Genomic DNA, 21974 nt, shown 5'->3' with positions numbered 1-21974 from the left:
GTTACACTCCGCTGGGAGGAGGCGCTGTAGGGCATTACCCTGGTCTTGGATGCATTCCTGTTGAACTTTGTTGATCCCAAGAATCCGGTTTACTTCAGCAAGGTGGCCGCGTGCAGTATTCTCTGCGCTCTCAACTCGTTCATTGGCCTCCTTCAACTCGCGCTGTAGCTGCGCAATGGCCTGCTCCTTGTCCATTTTTGCAGGAGCCATAGATTCACCAGACCCATCTGATCCACTGAGGGAACGATAATGGCGTTTGCCGACAGTGATTGCGGACTCGGCAGTTGGAGCCATATATGGTGCGATCACAACCTGAGCGGCGACGACAGCTGGTACGTCCTCCATCTCATTGTCCTGGTGAGTGTGCTGAGGATTGGGGATTGCGTGTTGTTTTTGTAGCAATTGAATTACAGTATCGAGCTTTGATTCGAGTCGCCCAATGCGCTGCTGCATGATCTGCCATCCCTGCTGCATGGCCTCCCATTCCTGCTGTTGCTTGTCAATACGGCGGCTGAGTACCGCTTGAAGTTGCTGCATAGCGGCGTGCTCCTCTCGCCACGATTTGGTGGCGCCCATTGTCGCAGTAGTAGAAGCGACGGAAGCACCGGCACTGTTATTGGTAGTAGTAGGTTTGTTGGCCGAGGTCGAACTGACTGCAGCCGTGTTGGTTCTCTCCACACCCTTGCCTTTGTTCGTTAGGGCACCTTTGTAGTCCATGGCTTTCGCCTGGATGGTAGCGGCCGCTTTTTTGGATACCGGGTGGGTTGAAGAGCTCTGGGACGAGGAAGATCGTGGAGAGGGGGTTGTCTGGCTGGTCGACCTGGATGGCGACGTTACCTTAGACGGACTAGTGGTAATTCCTCGAATGGCCATCGTGTTTGCCTTGCGTGCAGCCTGCAGCTTTTTGCGCAACTGGAGGACCTCGCAAGCTGGTTGGCCATGGTTGGGGCTGCCACAGGTGCGGCAGGTGCGCTGGGTTGCCTCGGTCCATTCGGTGTCTTTGCCCTCAATTTGGAACACCCTGTTGATCACACGCTCCCGCTGCGCCGCGGTAGAGAAATAAACGAATGCCTCAGGAAGGCGACGTTTGGTTGCCGTGCTCAGTGGCATGGAGATAGAGTGCACCGAAGCCTCTCCGTTGGGTGCTGGGATGGTCTGGAACAATTCCAGGACGTCCAAAGGTGTGTACCACGCTGGAAGGTGCGCGAGCTTCATCGTAAGCTCGCTATTGAAGGGGCAAGGATGGTCGCCCAGGTGAGTGACAGCTCCAGAGTCCTTGCCGATGATCACATACGTAACTTTTTCCTCTATCATCCTAGTGACAGCGGTGGGGTTGGCGAATGTGACTCGCGCGGTAGCCATGGAGTGGGTTTTGTTGAAACCCATTTCAACGGAGCGGACCACGCCCCATCTGCCCATGGCAGCGTAGACCTGGTCCTCCTTGGTATTCCAGGCGATGTTGTTGAGGCGCACAACTTGGCTTTCTTTAGCCTTTTGCCTGGTTGTGGTGTACTCCTGGAAATGAGTCCTCACTGGTTTGCCGTCTTCGTCCATGTTAGTGAAACCGCAACGAAGGGCGGCCTGTAGTTGGTCACTCGTGCCGACCTCAAAGACGACGGTTGGGATAAGGACCATGGGGTCATCGTCCACGAAATACTCCATGGCCCCTTGTCCAATAATTGTTGCCTTTTTACTCAAGACCGTGTTGATGTCGATCATGAGATTTGGTAGGTAGGGACGCCTGCCTTCACAGATTGCAGAGGCAGGGATCATCAGCCAGTGCCGGCGACGCCTGGAAACAATGGTGAAATCCTTGGCGGGAGTCATCTCCTCCAAGGATTGAGTGGGTTCAGGTGTGCCAGCAGAAGATGCTGGGAGCTGGGTGTAAACCTCGTCAGAGGCCACAATAGGGCTCGACCCTTCAGTGCCCTCCATAGGCTCGTCCGGGTCGTGATCGGTAAAACCTCGAGGAGGCATATCCAAGAGGTTGGACCGCGAAAGCGAAAAGAAAAAATATAAAAAATAAAAGGGTTGCTAAAATCTGATGGGCCTCAGATGATGGCGAATGGGAGAGTGAATCTCTAGAAAAAGAGATGGGAATGACCGCCTCAGAGAGCGGAATGAGAAAATCACAAGGAACCGGACTGGTAGCCTCGCACGAACGAACAAAAGTGTAAAAGACGTTTTGAAGTTGCTATAACCGATGTGTACGGAAGGAAGAGTTTTTAACAATCCTAGGCCCGCCGCAGGCCCCAAAACGCGACCAGAGTCTTTGAAGCTCCGCTGAGAAATCGAAAATATAGAGGGTCGGGACCACAAGTTTTATTACGTCTTTATCCTGTATCCGTCGACTTCGGATAGTGGTTATTCCGTGAGGTTTAGGCCCTCTACCTTAATTGGTGCATGGGTTCGAGTCCCATAGTCGACAATGCGATGCATTTTTATTTTTCTTTCATCTTTTTGGGCAAGTTCTGGCACAGTTGCAAACGACTTCTCGCGTTCATGATCATCTGTACCAAAACGCGTTCAATGATGGAGAGAGAGAGAGAAAATGCGGGACAAAGAACACCTCTTTCTACACCCCTTGTCACAGTTCCTCATTCCACCTTCGCTTGCAATGGAGAACATACCCCCGAGATCCTCATTAGCTTCCTCATTCTTGTCATCCACATTCTCGGATTCAGACCTTGCGCGATATCTATCTTCAGTACACAGTGGCACCATCCAGGGCTCCTTCTTTTGCTTTTACAGCCTCGACCCATTACCCATTGACCCATAACTCCTTCGTATCAGACACGCTGAACAGGCTGGGGATAATACTCTCGCCAACAAGGAATCTGGAGTCCGGAGTCTGGAGTCTATCGCAAATCTCTCTCGCCGCGACGCCAGGAACCTGATCTCACTCACGCTGCGCAGTGGCAGAACCACCTCGCGAGCCTGATCATATTTCTAATGGCGGCAACAATACCAAGCCTAGAATGTCTCCACATCGACTACAACGGCTATACCTCGCCAATTGAAGACATGTCCCCATTGCTTTCCCAGCCCGACGAAACCACATTCGAAGCATCGTGGTGCATTATCGACCCCGGGGACGCACGGATCTTCACTACGTCGCGTAAGCTCTTCCTATGTTGTTCCTCTGTCCTCAAACCCTAAAGCTGGACATTGACAATCAAGTAAACTACTACGACGTATATTATATATGCCACTAGATCAGGATCTATCCAATGCTGGCGATGCTTCGACTGATCCCATGTCAACGAGACGTGGATGTATTGAAGGTGCTGTCCTCGCTAAAGTACTTGAAGCCTTTCGCCTTCAGCTCGTACTCTCAAAGGCAGATCGACACTTCCTACGCGCGTCAGATCTTTGTGTAGAGGGGCTGGTCGGACATCTCAACAGGATCTAGCTGAAGGCCAAACCGAGCCTACTCCTGTTGAGGGCCGTCGAGAGGAAGAGTGCATGGGTGTTTCACCACTGGAGGGCTTCGAAATCCTTTATTCAGTTGCGGGATCGCTAGAGAGATCCCAAGAGCAGCACCGAGTATCTCGTGAATACGACTGGGACGCAAGAAAACATCTGTGAACGATGTAATGTCAATCCTCGAGACGTCTTCCCGTGTCTTGCATAATTTGACAATTGGCGTGTGCCTTAAAAGCTGGGATTTTCGCCTTTTCTTGTCTTCGCCTTTTCTTGTCTTCCAATGACCCTTTCGCACTCACTCTTGCTTACTCGTTCTCACGCCATTTCCACATCGACAGCCTCAATCACACACCCATATGAAAGTCTCCAACATCCCTGAAGGACAGCACTGGCAGGCCTTTCGCACAAGCTCATCGCCTGAGGTGCTCACCATCGAAGTACGGCGCGATAAAACCGGTCAACTCATCATCCTCTGGAAGGATATCCAGCGAGTCTTCAAGGATGCCGAATACATCAAGCACGACTCGGCAGCCGTCTCGTTTTTGGTTGACGACGATTTCGAAGAGTATGTTCTCTGTCTGCTATCGTTGTATTGCAGCCATTGCTCGGGGGTTGCCTGTGCTGCCAAACAAAAGGACTGACATCTACCTCTATAACACTGTAGCATCATCCCTTTAAGGATCGGACACTATCCCAATGTGGTTCTTGAGGTCGTCTTAGCGCAGCCGAGTCATGCCAATGGATACCCTGTCGATATAGCTCGAAGTGCTATGCTTTATGAGACCCCTATCTCAGAACCAGCCAACGAATCTGGAGTGTCTTCACTCCCACCTAATTATGTCCAGGCAACAACTACCTCTCATATGTTGTCCGTGCACGATAACGATTCCAATTTTCCTATCTTCAGCGCCGTTTGGGGACCCGAACTCGCCGCGGGGTCTGTTCAAGTTGGCGACAGCAGCCCTGTAGGCAACACAAGTGTATCTGCTGCTGAGGCCGTTCGGCCAACAGCCAATGGTCTCTCTAGCGCCGAAACCAGTCAGCCTGTTACAGAAACAACTCCACCAACCTCTACACTCAATTCGCTTGCTTTTGACACCAGCCAGCACGTCGTCGATACTGTTCAGCCTATCACCAGCGAGACCTTTGATATTGACGGCTATGATGAGCCCGTTAGTACTGCAGATCTAATTGCGCGCCAATCTTTTCGGCATTACCAACAGCTTTTCAGATCCTTTTCGCAGGCCATCATACTTGACTGCAAGCTCGAGGCGGAGCGGATCAAACGTGTCATGACACAACTCTCTGACAGCTTGAATGAGGAGAGGACGCGCAATAGCCCACTTCACGCAAAGCTGTGTCATATGGAACTGGAGATGCGTCAACTGGAGCAGGAGTCGTTCGATCGATTGACCGCTATCCAGACACGGACCCGGGCAGCTCTGGTTCGAACGTTCGAGCTCCAGGAGTGCCCGACCCCGAGACTATTCATCGTACTGCCAAGGACCCTGAGATATCGCGATGGACCGCTTAAGCCCTCGACAGACGAATTTCGACTCTACTTTCTATGCGAGTGCGGTTCACACAGCAAGTCGCAGAATACCACGATACCCCACAGGATTCATCTCGCGAAGCACGATGGATACGATCTGGAGCATTCGGAGGAGTTCTTTGACAAGTACAGCTCCTACGTTTTGACCGTAGTACAGATGGTCAAGTACGGAATTATGATCGACGGTGCCATGGTTCCGCCTGTGGCGCAATTCGAGGTCGCGAAGGACGCGGGATCTGTTCGGAGTCACCTTCAATTTGTGAAAAAGAATCTGCGTTCTTTGGTGGATGCGACAATCAGCTTCATTCAAAAATTGCAGCGTGATTCATATGGCGGCAAGGATGTTGCTGGGCAGGAAGTGTTAGACGGAGCAGATCTGCGACAAGTAGAGTCGTATCTAAAGGTCGATGGCCAAGATCGCGTACTCGGCAACTTGTACCGAGTCATCACTCCTAAGGAGCACGTCAAGCATGTATGTGACGATCACTATCGCGAAAACCTTCTGAGATCGCCGACGAAGGGCCTAGAAGGTTTCATCCAGGCCAACGGTGGTACATATATCGAGGAGCTGGATAAGGTAATCATTTCTATTGAGACAAGGAGCTTGGCGAACCGATTCTATGATGCCATATCTACTGGATCCCGGATTCAAGAACTGGAAATCTCCTTAGACTGGATCGTCCGAGAACGGGATGTTGAGAATTTTGTGAGAGCCGTCAGCAAGGCCAACATTCTCCAGTTGGTTTTGCATGGACGTCCTCTCATCATAGGGGATGCTGAGCCTTTGATGTTTTGGTTTGACACGATTGCGCAGGCGATGTCTGACGAGGGCATTCGAGTCAAAAAAAGCAAGAACATTGACTTTTGGTCGGCTGTGATCAGTACCGGTGGAGAGCTAGAGGGCACAGTAACTCGATGGCTGAACACCCGTCTCGACAGGTCATTTGAAAAGGTGGCCATGGTATTTCGGTCTCTTAAAAGCTTAATAATACGTAGGGAGCATTACTCGATACGCACGACTTTCTCCGAGGGCAGAATCGGTCGCATGGAAGCCGATTTTTCATCCTTTGACTTTATCCTCGAGGACGATTGGGAGCTCCTTCAGCAGGGCTATCTGTCCAGAGTAAGCCTCAAGCAAGTTCTGTTAAAGGACAAGAGTCGACTGCACGCTATCTTGGAAAGCAACCCCAAGCTCTCCCATGTACGGATCGGATGCCATGGCGGACACTTGCTTGACTTCGTGCAGCTAATAATCTCATATAGAGAAATGGCTCTCTCTAAAGGGAGCTTTTCGGGGTTGCGTATGGTCGAATTATTACGAAGTGACGAGACCTACGATATTGCGGCAGTGACGATTATGTATTCGAGTACTTCGACATGGCCCATTGTATCCTTCTCAGTCGTCAAGAAACACCTAACAAGTCGATACAACACGGTACCCTACGATGTACTTTCCACATTCAAAGGACGGTTCATCAAGACCCTAAAAACCAGATCAAAGCTCACCCAAAATCTCACTCTGCAGCTCGATGGGTCCGACAGCGGACAGGAGTGATGTTTTTGCCCATGGTCTAGCTTCTTTTACGCGACTTTTTCACGCGTTTCTCGAAGGACTGACACAGGTCGCATCGTATTTATGCTTTCCACCGCGCTTAAGTGTGTCTCGCTCTTAATAAACTATGTACATATATTGCACCCATAAATGTGATAGGCTATAGGCATTGTTGGTGCGCATGATATGGAGAAGCACTCGAATTCGCCACAGAGCTGGATGGGGGACTACTCCTCAGACTCATATGGTTCACACCAGTCGCAGTTTCGATCTCTGAAACGCGTTCAAATAGTTGACTGAGAAGATAAAATAATAGCAATGCTGAACAGGTGGAGCACTGGGTACATAAAGAGGGTATTGTCTCAATGAAGCACAGTGCGTAAATTCCTTAATCGTCTACACCCATTCAAAGTAGGAGCATCTTCTACAACGCGATAGATGTTAGTACGACAAGGCTAGTGTCAAACTCAAGTAAAGGATGCGTCAATGTGCATCTGCATTGACCAAGTTAAAAAAGCTCAGGGTGTCAAAGTAAAGGCGGGGTACAAGGCCATGTCACAAAGCATTCCCTCTCACCCCTTTAGTTATGCGAAAAAGAGAGGATTCCTCCCCCTCGCCTTTCGCCCCCTCTACTTCTTAGTTCTCCACCCTTCCGCGTCGACTACCTCTGCTACACTTACCCGTATGAAAGTCTCCAACGCCCCTGAAGGACAGCACTGGCAAGCCTTTCGCACAAGCTCATCGCCTGAGGTGCTCACCATCGAAGTACGGCGCGATAAAACCGGTCAACTCATCATCCTCTGGAAGGATATCCAGCGAGTCTTCAAGGATGCCGAATACATCAAGCACGACTCGGCAGCCGTCTCGTTTTTGGTTGACGACGGTTTCGAAGAGTATGTTCTCTGTCTGCTATCGTTGTATTGCAGCCATTGCTCGGGGGTTGCCTGTGCTGCCAAACAAAAGGACTGACATCTACCTCTATAACACTGTAGCATCATCCCTTTAAGGATCGGACACTATCCCAATGTGGTTCTTGAGGTCGTCTTAGCGCAGCCGAGTCATCAGCTTGATGACCAATCCGCCGAAGCTGGCTTGGATGCCGTGCCTCTGGTAGACCCTACTCCAGGACTTCACAATGTACCCAACATTGCGCCCAACAAGAGCGTAAACAACATCTCCAGAGTTTCCACATTGCCTCCTGATTATGTCCAAGCAACAACAACAACATCTGCAGCACCTGTGTACAGCAAGGGCTCAAGATCTATTACTTTTAGTGCCATCCGAGTGCCCGGAATTGTCACGGGGCACGTCCAAGTAGGTGGTAACAGCTCTGAAGGCGACGCAAGTGCAGCTGGTGCTGAGGGTGTCCGACCTCCCGCCAATAGTCCACTTGGAGCCGAAACCATCCAGCCTTACAGTGAGATTATCCCTCCCAACAACGACAGTCCATCTACTATCGAAATTGCTACTCCCAGCGCTGAAAATGATGAGCTCGCCGTCAACATCGGTCAGTCGAACCCTGACAATACCAGCCAGATCACCCTTGATATTAGCGACTATGACCACCACTCTGTCAATATCATAAATCCTAGAGCACACCAATCTTTCCGGAACTACAAACAACTCTTCAAATCCTTCTCGCAGGCCATCGCGCTCGACCACATACGTCAGACGGAGCAGACCAAGCGTGCCATGACCCAGCTCTTCGACAGTCTGGCGGATGAGAGAGCAAGGAACATGCCTCTTCATCTTGCGATGAAGGATATGGAAGAAGTGATACAGCAGATGGAGCAGCAGGCCCTCGATCGACTGGCCATTATCCAGAAAAGAGTCCGAACAACCCTCGCACGGACTCTTGATTTCCAAGAATATTCAGGTCCGAGACTCTTTATCGTGCTACCAAAGATCTTGAGGCCTCGCGACCATAGCCTCAGCCTCACTGCAAGTCAATTTCGACTCTACTTTCTGTGTGAGTGTGGGCCCCACACTATGTCGGAGAACACCAGGAGACCGCATGAGATACACTTTGCGAATCACGAAGGATATGACCTGGAGCGTCCGGAAGAGTTCTTCAAGAGATACAAGACCTACGTCCTTACAATGGCCCAAATGATCAAGTATGGAGCCACGGTGGAGGGCGTTGTAGTTCCAGCAGTGGAACGCTTTGAGCTTGCAGACGAGACGGTTCCGGGTCAGGGACATTTCAAATTTATGAAGGAGAATCTAGGTTCTTTGGTGGATGCAACGATCAGCTTTGTCCAGAAACAGCAGTGCGGCACTAGTGATGGCAAGGATGACAGAGCCGAACAAACGGACACAGATGAACAACATGAACCAAAAGGAGCAGATCTACGGGAGCTAGAATGGTATCTGAAGTTCTATTCCACGAACTACATATCTGGTAATTTGCACCGGATCATCACTCCAGAGGAGCATGTCAAGTGCGTGTGTGCCGACCACTATCGGGAGAGCAACTTCAGCACAGTGACGAAGGAACTTCGGGATTTCCTCCGATCGAACGGAGGTGTTCTTTACGAGGAAATGGGCAAAGTTATACTCTCATTAGCAACAGCCATGCTTGCGCAGCAGTTCTATCTAATCATTTCTAAAGGATGCTGGATTCAGGACCTGTCGATCTCCCTGGATTGGATCGTTGGGATCGAAGATCTTCGAGCATTTGCGACTGCTGTTAACCAGGCGCGTATTCTCCACTTGACCTTGCGTGGAACCCCTCTACAAACTGAAACCATAGAAGGATCCGATATGGCGGTGATGGCAGGCGCTGTAAAGCACCACTGGTTTGATCCAATTGTCCAGGCGATGTCCGACGAGGGAATTCAAGAGAAGAAGAGCGAGGCGCTCGATTGGGGAGCTATGTTGCACGTATCCGACCCTGCGACGATGACATTAATTTTGGATTGGCGTGAAGACCATGCGGACGGCTTCTTTGACGATATGATCAGTGCCCTTCAGCATCTCAAGACAGCAAGGATATACAGACAGCAGTACTTCATGAATGCGACGTTTTCCGAAGGCAGGATTAATCTCATTGAGGCGGTGGTCCCATCTCTGGATTCGATCCTCGACGATGACTGGCGACTCCTTGAGGAGGGCTATCTTTCTAAACTGACCATCTACAGAGAGCCGATGGCGGAGAGATGGAACCGACTGTTCCTCATCCTGCAGCGCAACCCCAGACTTTCTTATCTCCGAATTGGCGAGCTAAGCGACAATTTCTTCCGACTTGCGCAATTGATTGCCTTGATCAAGAAAACAATTGGTTTGCGGGAAGGCTCCTCCGCATTGCGCAAGGTCAAGTTCTATCCCCGTGACACAGGAATACCATCCTCGATCACCATAATCGGGCCAACTGCATCTATTAGGATCAGCACGCAGGATCAAAGGAATATTCCCAATACGGGCACTTCCAAAGATCCTCATAATTACGACAATTGGTATATTAAGCGCCTGAAAATGACTTGGGGCACCACAGACGATCTGGCGCTGCGCCTCGACAAGTTGACCAACAGTCAGGTCTCTAGGATCACGACCCTGGAACTGCGTCCCAGAGACCTTTCAGCTATCGGCCTGGATTCCATAGATCGCGTCATCGAGAAGTCAAAGTCTCTGCGCAAATTTTCCTTGATTCTCACCAGCCTGGAGGACGAGATACAGCTGAAGAAAGCGGAGCGACTGCTCACTCGGTATAGCACCATGCTAACGTCCCTCTCCCTGGAAGGTGGCGAAATACATCGATGGAGGCTCAGACTTCAGCCCATTTGTTCATCCAGACGCGATTTGCCTCGCATGGAGACATTCTGTATCGAGGGCTGGGGTACTGATACCGTCGAGTATGTACAATGGATTGCCGCCCTGGTATCAAACCCGTTCGAACCATCCGTGTCATACACACCATTTGCCGAGTCGTCTGCTCAAGAAGGCTTTATCCACGAATTCGTCAACACCCCTGATGAGGCGCGCCTGGCGTATAGACCTCTTAAGGAGATCCGACTGACCGGGTTCGATCTCGAGAGCGAGAACTGGAGCCTATTATTAAGAGCCCTTGATTTTGCTGAACTCGAGCGTCTGGTGTTGAGGTGCAGTAATTTCATGCTGGAGCAACTCGAGCTCTTGATCGAGTGTATTTCCCTTGACGAGGGTTCTACCTTCCCACTGACGCTGCTCTCTGTTGAGAATAGTGCCAAAGCGAAGGACAAGCTTATGAGTGCATCGAAGGAGCTGCAGGATAGGCTGAGACACAAAGCACCGTTCATCAGCATTGTGGAAGAGACTGAGGATCCTGAATGAGCGATCTCTTGAATTTAAAAATGGTCCAAGAAATAAATAGGGTTATGATATTCTGTTACACACCTCTTTAGACGTCCATTTCTTTATCATGACGTCCATTCTCCTTAAACGATGTCTATGCGTTTTACGACGCGCTTTTTTTTAATTTCTTTCTTTTTATTATTGAAAATCATTACATAACTTTTTGCGTGAGTCTTTTCTATATTTTCATAAACAAAATTATATGCGCATAGTCCTCTCTAGACTTGTAAGGTCGTGACGAAGTGGAGAATGGTGTGGTGAATCATGACTGATAAAATCCTGATAAGGCTGTGAATATGTTTGTTGTCGTAGCAAAAATCCTCTCCCCGTTATTATTGTTCCTGTTGATGCTGCTGTTGCTGTTGCTGTTGCTGTGGTAGTGGTGGTGGTACTGCAGACTGTGCATGTAGTGAAGCTACCGACCCGGCCGCAGAGCCCGATGGGATCGACGGTGTAGGCAGCGGTGGCAATGCAGTAGGTTTGTCCTTCAATGAGTTCACGTAATTATACGAAGAAGTTCTCCGACTATGCTGGAATGCTGGATCGTTCGGCTTCACAGCCGCTAACCGATCCTGCTGCTGCTGCTGGACCTGCAGCAGCTGCCGTTGAATCTCGAGCGGGGTTTGTGGCAGAGCAGGTCTCTGACCCTGACCCTGATTTTGATCCTGGTTTTGATCCTGATTCTGGTTTGGTAAGGCATTCTTGGTTCGATACGGCACTGCAGAGCTGTGCTCCTCCGAGGGCTGCTGAGAATGGTCATTGACATTGATCTGGACCATACTCAGATCGTACGATCGCTCTCTGCCTTTGCCGCCATGTCGATTCTTTTCTTTCCTCGCGTCCTTGGCTGCCTGCTTCTCGGCCTTCTCGGCCTCCTTCAAGGCCTTCTTCTCATCCTCCTTCTTCAAGATCGCCTTCTCCTGCTCCGACTGTTCCTGCGGGGCCATGCCATCGGGCGCCAGTCCCGTCCACTTGACCCCCTTTGCGATCGCGTTGCGCTTTTCTGCAATCATAATCCCTCGGGCCACATGCACATCATCTGGGAACCACCAGAAGCTCACAAACAGCACCGTGTAACGAACCAAGAATGCGGTCACGACTGACAGAATTAACATGAACCAGAACGGTCCTTGACTAAAGAGCTGGATCGCGACATGGTAAATCGGCGAGGACATGAATGCTCCGTAGATCAATATCATCAGCACCAAGAAAGCGATCGAGCCCCACACAGCCACATGCATCAGCCATGTCCAGTGGTAGGTATGCAGACCCACGTACAACGACGCGATCACCACGTTCGTAATCGCCACCGATGTCGAGAACTCGAGCAGTGAACTATCGATTCCAGAGTGGCTCAAAATGTTCATGCCATACACTCCACGCCAGAACCAGAACACGACCAGAGACTGCCAGACGCCGTCCAGCATGTAGACGACGAAGCGGAATTGGTTATAGCGCTTTTGGTGGATGCCCAGTTTGTACACGCCTGGGTAGCGAAGGATATAGGGTGCAGTGAGATCCTGGTCCGTCGCACCAAGGACGAGCACAGGAACGGCCGTCAGCATCAAGTTGTAAAGAGAGACGAACGTGTAATCGTAGAACAACATCGCAGAAAATCTAAGAAAATGCACATGCAAACAAACATGTCAATAACACTTCATCAAATCGATATAACATCGCGATGCTCCATGCTGGTTAAACCATACCCGCAGTAGATCTGGAACCAAAGGACGGCGGCAACCCAGAGCACGTTCTTGAAGAAAAAGTTAAGGATCATCTCCGCAATACGCATGTAGCCCCAATGGCCGTGAACAAGGACCAGCTTCCTAATGAACCGGAACTGAGTGATCGAGTAATCCGACGCCATGGCTGCCTGCATACCCTCCTGACCCGCAATACCGACACCGATGTTGGCCGCCTGAATCATGGACACATCGTTGGCACCGTCACCGATCGCGAGACAGACAGTCTTCTTGCCTCGACGAATCAGTTCAACAACGAGAGCTTTTTGCAGAGGCGAAGCACGACAGCAAATGACAGAGAAACAGACGTCGGACAAACGGATCAAGTCCTTGCGTGCATTCTGGTCATCGAGCAAAATCTTGAGTGCAGATCCGTCAACAATAAGTGCGTGCTGCTGTTCCTGAGAGTTCTTAATAGAGTGATCGGGCTCGTAGAGAAGCGAGGTATCTGAGGGTGTTGGGGGGAGGTGCTTTTCATCACACGGGCTTCCATCAACTGGCGATTGTTGCGCTAGTCGATGCGACTGCGATGCTGGCGGCGATACTGGAGGTGAAGTGGACTTTTCATTTCCAGATTGACTTTGCTGTGTCTTTGTCGACTTTGAGGTGAATTCGGCTCCACTCTGCTCCTCAGGACTGCCGCGACCACTTAGAACACCCTCAACCAGCTCCTTAAAACGCCGTAACACATGGTCAGGCTCCTCATTGCGACTCATCTTCATGATCTCGAGCTTCATGTCCTTCTCGAGCAGGCGAGATGCGAATCCGATGTTGATGGCTGTCTCAAGCTTGTCTCCTGTCAATACCCAGACCTTGATACCGGCCTCTCTCAGCGCCGCGATACTGTCGGGAACTCCCTCCTGCAGCTTGTCCTCAATAGCGGTCGCACCAATGAGCGTCAGATCCTTCTCGATCTCCTCCGCGACCTGATCCAACTTCTTACTGCGATCATCCAGTGCCTTTCCAGCCTCCGCGTACTTGGCTGCCCAGGCTTCATAGGTCTCCTGGTCCAACACCCTTTGTGCCAGAGTCAATGTTCTCAAACCCATGTTACTGAACGCTTCGATATCCTGCTCCGTCTGATCACGCAGCGCCTGATCATCGTTATTTTGACTGAGGCGTTCAAAAATGACATTATCTGCACCTTTAGTCAGAAGCAAGATTCTGCCACCGAGCGCTTGAGGCTCACGAACGATCACGGTCATGCGCTTGCGAGTCGAGTTGAACTTGATCACATCCAACTGCTCATAAGTATGGTCCTGTCCCAAAAAGTTGACGTTGACGTTCTGTCGCGAGTTCCCAGATTCCTTCTTGCCATCGCCCTCGCCAGTGTTGGCAGCCGCACCGCGAGAAACGAAGACATATCCCACGTTCTTGGCAGCAGAGACCAGCGCAGCCTCATCAGGCGACTCGGCACGATACTGCAGCGTAGGCTTGGTCTTGCTCTGCTCATTCAGCGATCCGTTCGATCCACTGCCCTGCTGTTGGTTCAAGTTATCCCTCGATGCATTTCCAAGAGGCATGACAGGTCCAGTGTTAGAGTTCTTGCGGCTTCTCGTTCCAGAACCAGACGCCTGATTTCCTGTCACTCCGGGTACTGACAATCCAGCAGCCCCAACCTTCTGCTTCAGCTTCGCGCGGATTCCCAGGTGGAATCCCTTTTGTTCCTGGGACGAATTAACTGGGTTGGCATTTTTGTCTACGCCGTTCTTGGGAGATCCGTCGTCGTCGTACATTCCGAATTCATCATCATCGTCATCTAGAATTTCTTCTTCAGGTTGCTCAACAACAACAGTGTGGCAAAGAGCCAGGAGAGTGAAGAAATCTCGAATGTTGCTGGCGGGCGAACCACCGTGCTGAGGGGTCGATGCTCCAGCGTGGTTTGCCACTCGCCGAGTCGAAGTCGAGCTGCCTTCGCCGTTGCCACTACCGGCTGTAATGGTACTCCTGTTCTCCGAGGCTCCACCGCCCTGTCCATTCATGTCGCGCAGGAGATCTGGGTCCGCAAAGCTGAGGGTTTCGAGAGGATCCATGTATGTTGGTTCAAACATCTTCCGGATCACTTGGTCATAATCCTTCAAAACCGCCTCCTTTTCGCGCTCCTGGTCCTGATCACCAGACTGCTGTTGTTGACCGGATTTTACGCCGCTTTCCCCACCAGGTTCCTGATCGTGTCCATGACCACTATCCATCATCTCTAATCCTTTTTCAGCATCCGTCTGCCCTGAGACTGCATTGTTGCCATAGATCTTGCCGTTGATGGTGCACTTCTTGAACTCCATGACGTTTCTGGTCAGGGTGCCTGTCTTGTCTGAGAAGACGTACTCGATCTGACCCAGGTCATCCGTCAAATTCCACTGAAAGTACAGAATAAATATTAGTTTGATTCGATTACAGGTGAGATATCAGTCGTGGGGCCCAGTTAACTTACAGTCTTAGGCGTGCAGAACTCGTCCAGGTCCATATCGTACATGTCACTGTCTTGCCAGATCAAGTATGCTTGGAAGGTCTTGACGAATTCGATAGAGATATACAAAGAGATGGGAATGATGTTCTGGAAAATAATCAAACTCGTACTGTAGCGTAGAAAAATGAGCCGTAAAAGGTGTATCGATTAGTGGTATTGTTCACGATTGTTTATCATTCTACGAGCGCGGTTGCACCTTAAGACTTACAAGAACGTTACAACGCCCTCTGTGACAAGGCCGCGCGTAGAATTAGCCCAGAGTTGCTGCGCCGTCGTATCCCGCCAACGCCTGTCGTTGATTGTCGATCCCACAGCGCAGATAATACAGAGCACGAGCAGGATAGCAAAGTTAATTGCGACCTGTAAGCAGAAAGGAAAAGACGTAAGTAAAAGTATCTTCGCAAGTTGACAATGTGGGCATACTCATACGTCCGAAATAACTTGGAATATTACCTGGATGTTCATGGTCTTCTCAATACGACTGCGCTTGCTGGGAGTTTCCCCAGAGTTCAACATGATCTTGGTCTCTGTTCCAGTCGCGACAATCACAGCAATAACCCAGTGCGTGTTTCGAATAACGTGTCCACGTAACAGCATGTTGTTGATATCCACAGGAATGGTTGTTTCTTTGTACTGACCGCTGTTATGTTGACCGTGGCTGCTTACGCGGACAAGACCATCGTCCGGCGATTGCTGTCGCTGTTGATACATCTGCTGTTCGTGGTTGGCCCTGAGTACGCTCTTGGCAATTCCACTGACACCACTGACGCTGGCTCCTGTTGCTGTCCGGTGCAGACTGTTCCGCTTCGAGATCGTGGGGCGAAGGGAGGAGGATGTCTCGAGACGCTGGCGCCCATCCTGGTACGATGTCTCCGTGGATTCTTCGTATTCTTGCTTATCCCCGGGTTGGTTGTCATTAGATATTGTAAGTGAAGCGGGCGCATCCTGTGATTCTGAGAACCGAGATCGACGCTTGTAGGTGGCGCTCTTGTGAAGCCGCGCGTACTCCGAAGCACTGGTTCCACCTTGCGCAGGCAATTGAGGATCGATCGAATCGTCTCCTTCAACAGGTGCGGTGCCTCGTTCATGCTGATCATCAAGAGAGTTGCGATTCTGGTCCAAAGATCCGCGATGACTCGACATCATGCTGGACGTGATCGAGGGAGCATACACACTGTAGCGGTTGTTTCCTGACTGTCCAGCTCTTTGCTCCGTAACACGTCTCTTCCGCGCCAGCATAGTCAGAGATCCATTGAATGAGAACAAGTTGGCATTGATGGGTTCTATGTCGATATGGCATTTGAGGCGACTGCATCGACGCGCCGTGTTGTATTTTGAGGTCTCATGAAGTGACATGCGTGTCTTCAAGTTGGTCTCGCCGTCCAGATCCTTGGTCTCAATGAAGCAAGAGCCCTCAGCCTCGGAGGTCGAGAGGATGATGGCATCTGCTGGTACAGCCTGGTTGTTCTTGAGCATGATGATATCGCCGACGCGCAAGTTGCACCATTGCTCCTTGTTAAACTCTGGCTGGGCTGCTTCAGGTGTCGAGCCATCCTGGGATGCTGTCTGCTGCTGTGGAGTCGGATGGCTAGTGTCGTCGTCATTAAAGTCCATCTTAGAGAGGTCATGGCTTGGCTCCTTGGACAGCTTGAGTGCCCTCATCATCTTCGTAATACCCTCACTGATGTTGTATGAAAGTATGCTCCATGTTTTTGCAGCAATGTTCCTGTCCTTTTGAACGTCGGCCGGGTAATTATAATTGGCAACATTTTTGAGTTGTTGACAGAGTCGCTGGTTAAAGTTACGGTCCTCAACATGTCGTTTATAGTCCTCAAATCCGTCCTTGATGGCCGTGACACCGACAACGAAGCAGAGGGGAAAGACTGTGAGGAAGGGCGAGCCGACGGTGAAGGTGGGTGTGAGCTGGATGATGGCCATGAACAAGAAGAACATGTTGGCGACCCTCCGGAACTGTTCGAACAAGTTCTTGGGCAAGAAGGTCAGGGCCGTGTACTTGGCGGTGTTGATGCGATTGGATCCATAGCTGAACTTGGGTGCTCCATTCTTGTTGAGGTACTGTTGAGGTGGCGGGACGTTGACAAAGACGCGACGCGAATCCTTCCCAGACTTGCGGAGGGAGATCTTTGTGTCAGCTCGAGTTATGCCCCTTTTCAACGGCTGTGGATCAGCATTGGCCTTGCCCTTGTCTTGGTTTTTGTCGTCATTGCCGGTGTGATTAGAATTACTATTAGTGCGTTGGATATTGCTGCTACCAGGACGGAGACCAATGGAATTGGGGCGAGGGGGACGGGGGGAGCGGTCTGGTTCTGAGATCGAGACTTGACGCTGCAGCGGGTTGGAGGACGATGAGGGCAGGGATGAAGATGGTTCCTGATAGTAGTGTTGATGGTTTTGGGCGGGTTGGTCGAGGACCTCCTCGAAGACGGAAGAGTGCTGCAGAGGGGAGGAGATATAGTTTGGGTCGCTCAGGGGCTGGGAGAGTCGCTTCTGCTGCCAGGGTGTCCTGTTATAGATCTTTTGCAGGGTATTGACCATTGCGGTGTGTGTATTAGAGTGAAGGAAATGAGCGAAGGGTGTTGAAATTAGGTGAGAAAAAGGGTGTGAAAGAGCAGGAGAGGGAGTAAGGAGGCAGTGCGAGGGAGGAGAGAGGAGTGAGGATGGGTGGGTTGTGGGTGTCGGGTTGGTGAAGAAGGTGGTGTATCTATTCTCTTTTAGACGCCATTTGGGTGGGTATGGGTATGGGTGCGAGTGCAATGGGTGGAAAGAGAGGGAGTGAGTGAGAGAGATTACGAGGATGGAATCACGGAGTGGTGAATGAAAAGAAGGAAGAGGGAGAAACCTGTAGTTTGCGGATGAGCAAGCAAGCGGGAGAGCAACGGGGGCCCACACAGGGTTTGTCTCTCTATCTGTCTGTATGCATACAACGCGGTTGAGCGTGGAGTAACACTGCGGCTGTAGTCCAATTGCTGCACTATTTTTAAGTCATTTGAGGATTACAGCCAGACGGTGCCATCGAGACGCCGAATGCGCTATAGACTACGCATGCATTCGCATCCTTTGATATCCGCATCCGCAATCCGCGATGATCGATCCACATCCACGTCCGCATCGACAGAGTCCTCTATCTTCTCACCGCCACCTTGCAACGGCCGGCAAGCAAGTTTCTTTCCTTCCTTCATTCCCATCCAACCTACTTGCTTACTGCAACAGACACAAAATTTTAATGCACAATTTATTTGAGCGCGGATATTATTTTTTTTGTGGCGCCTTCGAAGGGTCCTCAGCTCTTTCTCTCATTCTTTTTTAGCGCCGCACTATCTTATTTAGAAGAAACCCTGGTCTCTGACTAATCAGCGAGCCAGCTAGTCCCCTTACGGCAACGACACAGTCCGCGACAACAGTTCTTTCAGGAACAGGAACGAAGCTGGTTTTTGTCTGGTCATATCAGCGGGCCGCAGTGTTGAGTTGTATACATGGCTCTATTGTTATATACCAACAGGGCTGTCTTGTTTAACAGACTGTTCGCCCACCATTCGTTTTCCTGTCCTTCCATTGATTGAGCACAAATTTCATAAGGAAAAACCGGTGCTCAGTTGTAAATTAAACAAAGTAGACTAAGAGAAATGCACATGGTAGAAACAATAAGAGCCGCTCCTCTAGCGGGGCTAAATAATTGACCGTCTCTCACCGACCTTAAGGCGAATGCCCGGCTTTTTAATTTGCCCCGCTTACTCCTTTGACTACCGCAGTAGTCGATATCATGTCTGGGAAGTTATCAAAGACGCAAAGCGGGGCTGTCTCCATCTAACAGGGGCTGCGGAATTCTCGGAAGACGTTCTTCCTAGAGACATAAAGTTTACGAGTGTGTGTGTACGACGTGTGCAGAGCAAGGAGTTCTTGGCAGGACGCGTAATTTCTGTAATTTCTACACCCGTCATCCAGCGTCGCCCTCTTCGCCTCCTCAGGCTGGCCATAGATCTATAGCTTTATTTTTTTAGCTGATGAAAGAAAAATCTATTTGATGAGAAAGATTTGGTGCTGGTCTTCGCCTGATCACGAAACTCAAAATCTATATGATACCACACGTCACTTTACAGCCCCTGGACCATCAGGGTCCAACCCCTGAGACCGATCCCCCATAGCCCCCTATACATCTACCACATGCTCCGCGTCAAGCATCCTCTGTCTCGATCCTTTTTGAGGCATTAAAGGTTACAAAAGCCCAACATAACACTCGTGGAAGTACGACAAAAATAGGCTCTTCCATTTTCCTTGGCGAGTGAAGTTGGTCTAGCACACATACACGACCTGGCGTGTATCATCCTAGACTATGAACCCTGCCTTGCTAGGTCTACCCAACCCGCCGCCCTCCATCTCCGCCTCCAACAGCCCCCTACTTAGCCCACGACTCATCCGCCTCCCAACCTTTGTTTTCCCCAAAATGCTCGACGTCAAGTCCACCTTGGCCGCGTTCTTCGCAGAATTGTACATCCACAGGCCCCAGAACGTCAAACATACGCCCATCCACTGTGTCATTCCCAACGTCTGGTGGAAATAAATAATACTCGCTACAATCACCACAATGCGCTTGATCAGCGAAGCGATCGAATAAGTCACCGGGGAGGTGAGCGCCAGCACCGAGAACGCCAAAAAGTTCTGGAAGAAGTGTGACACTCCGTTCAGGAACAATAGCCAGCTGATCACGCTCCACGTTCCTGTTGAACCCCCGACCCTGTCCAGCGGATCCTCCGAAAACATCAGTGTCCAGCCCTCAGCATAGAACCACATCGGGATCATGCACACCGCCGCCAATGTCGACGAATAAAACAGAATGTTGATCTTGTCCAGCTTCTGAGGAGCACCAGTACTTCCTCCTCCTCCTCCTCCAAGTACATGATCAATCGGATCCGCTCCTGATGCACCTCCAGAGATCGATTCCCTGTTTCCGAATCCGTTCATGCCAACCTCATCCTGCGAATGAGATTGCTTGGCCTTGTTACTCGACAGAATCTTCTTTGTGAATACGTTCTGCATCACAAAGACCAGCGTAGAGAGTAATGCGCAGCTCAGACCGACCAAATTGTTGAACTCGAGTGACATACGGCAGGCGAGCATTACTCCTGCAGTCAAGGGCACAAGCGAAAGATATACTGCACGGCTATACGTTGTTCCGAGGACAACGCGATAGAATAACACTGTGAACAGAGGGGTGAGGGCCTAGGTGCCGCGGATAAGTTCAAGCATAATAATAGAGTCCTCGTTAATAATCCATTATGCATGCATACACACAAACACATTCACCGCGGAACTTGTCCGCGTCTTCTTTTCAATTCCTTTTTAAAAGTCATCAATCCATGCATCCCCGATTTGTAGAAGACAGAGAAGAGTCGACAAGTTGATCAAACAGTTCAACAGACTGTAAAGTTAGTCTAGCTCTCGTTCTGGCTCCAGGGTCCGCCTCATCCCAAGGAAAAGAAAAAAAATCATCTAATTGCATACACCGCACCGCGTGTCACCATGAACGAATCAAATGATTCGATTGGGGCAGGCGTGCTTATTGCTTGTTCCAAGGGGATGAGATTCTCCTCAACCAAAGATGTTTGAGTAAGCATCTCGCCTTCCTGCGACATAAATCCATCCCCCCACCTGCCCCGTGTCTTTATGGAGGAGCCATGATGGCTGCAATGGCTGCCATATGAGCAAAATCGTCGAATCCCAATAGCTTTGCCTACCTTGACAGTATGAACGACACTCAGGGGAACGCGACTGATCGCGACACTCGAGAACACATGTCCAACAACCTGGAATCCGACCAATGGGGCCGTCATCTCGATGATGCCTCTGGTCGGTCTTCGGATCCTCGCCACATTGAATCCAGCGCTCGCCACGAAACAGAACACCGACACGAACCAGAACTGCACAAACGTCAATGTCACCGGGTACCGGAACTGGTTCATGATCTGCTTGCCAATGTTGTTCGTCACTGCCGAGGAAAGATACCATAATAGACAGATCATCGGCAGTTTGAGTGAATGAAGAATCACGCTTGGGCTGAGTCGAAGACGAAAGGACGATCGGGGCGCAAATGCACTCGTTCTTGCTCCCCCACTTCCCTCAGCAATCGTAGGTAGTCGACTGAAAGGCAACGACATCTTGCTCGAGGGTGAAATAGGCGAGCTGACGGCATCCTTAGCTGATTGAACCACCTTGTTCAGGGCCGGGGGTAAATACACGGAGACGCCATTGATAGCAGATCGCGAATTCTTTTTCTGCAACTCTTTCTCGTCCTCCAACAAGAGTTCCTGCTGCAATTGATGCTGGTGCTGTGTATCGAATTCATGATGTTGATGCTGAGAGCGCCCACCCAGTGTGCTTGGGGCTGCAATGGTCGCCGTGGTCATGGACGAGCCTTTTATGCCAGCTGTTGCTGCTTCTCGTTGTTGTTGTTGTTGTGTAAACTAAATACGATAGTGGATGAGCCTGCCAATAGAGACGAGGACAAGGTCAGAGCATAAGACTGCAAAACCGAGTTTTGGGGTTAAAACCGGTGAAGCCGAGCGGAATGATTGAAACGGTTGCCTCGCGTACGAACTATGACTGGGGCTGCTGCTCCTGTTTGTAGTATTATTGTGGGAGGAAGCAATAGTGCTTCGAAGAGTCGAGTGGGAGGACGGAGACTACGAGCAGGAAGTGTAAAGCTCACTGTGCAGGTTCTGTTACGGCTGTCGAATGTTGGCCGGGGAATGGTTTTCTGGCGAAGAAGACGCCTCTACGGAGACAGATGTCCTCGGAGTAGGTAATTGCTGGACGCGGACAGATGTCGGTGTGAGGTCGATGTTGGTGTCCGTTCCACTGTGGCTGCGATTAACTAAGGCCTCCAAGAGT

The 21974-nt window shown here is 50.5% G+C and overlaps 4 protein-coding genes and 1 non-coding gene across 5 annotated transcripts; 3 read left to right on the top strand and 2 right to left on the bottom strand.

The window, feature by feature from the left end:
- The first annotated feature begins 2346 nt into the window (after positions 1 to 2346).
- Positions 2347 to 2428, top strand: BC939DRAFT_t103. Its single transcript has one exon. It is a non-coding gene; the product is annotated as a tRNA-Leu (tRNA).
- A 1192-nt stretch (positions 2429 to 3620) lies between these two features.
- Positions 3621 to 6678, top strand: BC939DRAFT_165375 (uncharacterized protein). The gene is made up of 2 exons (XM_051550318.1): positions 3621 to 3991; positions 4091 to 6678. Exons 1-2 carry the CDS (start codon positions 3783 to 3785, stop codon positions 6531 to 6533), a joined length of 2652 nt encoding a protein of 883 aa, XP_051412191.1. The 5' UTR covers positions 3621 to 3782; the 3' UTR covers positions 6534 to 6678.
- Positions 6679 to 7214: 536 nt separating this feature from the next.
- BC939DRAFT_503324 (uncharacterized protein) lies at positions 7215 to 10838 on the top strand (the record flags this gene model as incomplete). The annotated part of the gene is made up of 2 exons (XM_051560391.1): positions 7215 to 7423; positions 7523 to 10838. The coding sequence occupies 2 exons, from the start codon at positions 7215 to 7217 to the stop codon at positions 10836 to 10838; spliced, it is 3525 nt and encodes a 1174-aa protein (XP_051412190.1).
- A 353-nt stretch (positions 10839 to 11191) lies between these two features.
- BC939DRAFT_503323 (uncharacterized protein) lies at positions 11192 to 17624 on the bottom strand (the record flags this gene model as incomplete). The annotated part of the gene is made up of 5 exons (XM_051560390.1): positions 11192 to 12476; positions 12566 to 14958; positions 15033 to 15177; positions 15277 to 15428; positions 15522 to 17624. 5 exons carry the CDS (start codon positions 17622 to 17624, stop codon positions 11192 to 11194), a joined length of 6078 nt encoding a protein of 2025 aa, XP_051412189.1.
- Positions 17625 to 19073: 1449 nt separating this feature from the next.
- BC939DRAFT_451994 (triose-phosphate transporter family-domain-containing protein) lies at positions 19074 to 21056 on the bottom strand. Its single transcript, XM_051555748.1, has 2 exons — positions 20822 to 21056; positions 19074 to 20306 (listed from the first exon to the last, which is right to left on the bottom strand). Exons 1-2 carry the CDS (start codon positions 21044 to 21046, stop codon positions 19413 to 19415), a joined length of 1119 nt encoding a protein of 372 aa, XP_051412188.1. The 5' UTR covers positions 21047 to 21056; the 3' UTR covers positions 19074 to 19412.
- Positions 21057 to 21974: the final 918 nt, after the last annotated feature.

Source organism: Gamsiella multidivaricata (genome assembly GCF_025024155.1).
Source record: "Gamsiella multidivaricata strain RSA 2152 chromosome Unknown BC939scaffold_33, whole genome shotgun sequence".
Taxonomy (NCBI): domain Eukaryota; kingdom Fungi; phylum Mortierellomycota; class Mortierellomycetes; order Mortierellales; family Mortierellaceae; genus Gamsiella; species Gamsiella multidivaricata.
This window is presented reverse-complemented; position numbering and strand designations above follow the sequence as displayed.

Bases quoted from the DNA above. Each gene is read 5' to 3' on its own strand.
- BC939DRAFT_165375 (XM_051550318.1), top strand. From the start codon at position 3,783: ATGAAAGTCTCCAACATCCCTGAAGGACAGCACTGGCAGGCCTTTCGC. The intron at 3,992-4,090 runs GTATGTTCTCTG...ATAACACTGTAG, and splicing joins GTTGACGACGATTTCGAAGA to CATCATCCCTTTAAGGATCG.
- BC939DRAFT_451994 (XM_051555748.1), bottom strand. From the start codon at position 21,046: ATGAACCAGTTCCGGTACCCGGTGACATTGACGTTTGTGCAGTTCTGG. The intron at 20,307-20,821 runs GTAGGCAAAGCT...CGCGGCACCTAG, and splicing joins GTGTCGTTCATACTGTCAAG to GCCCTCACCCCTCTGTTCAC.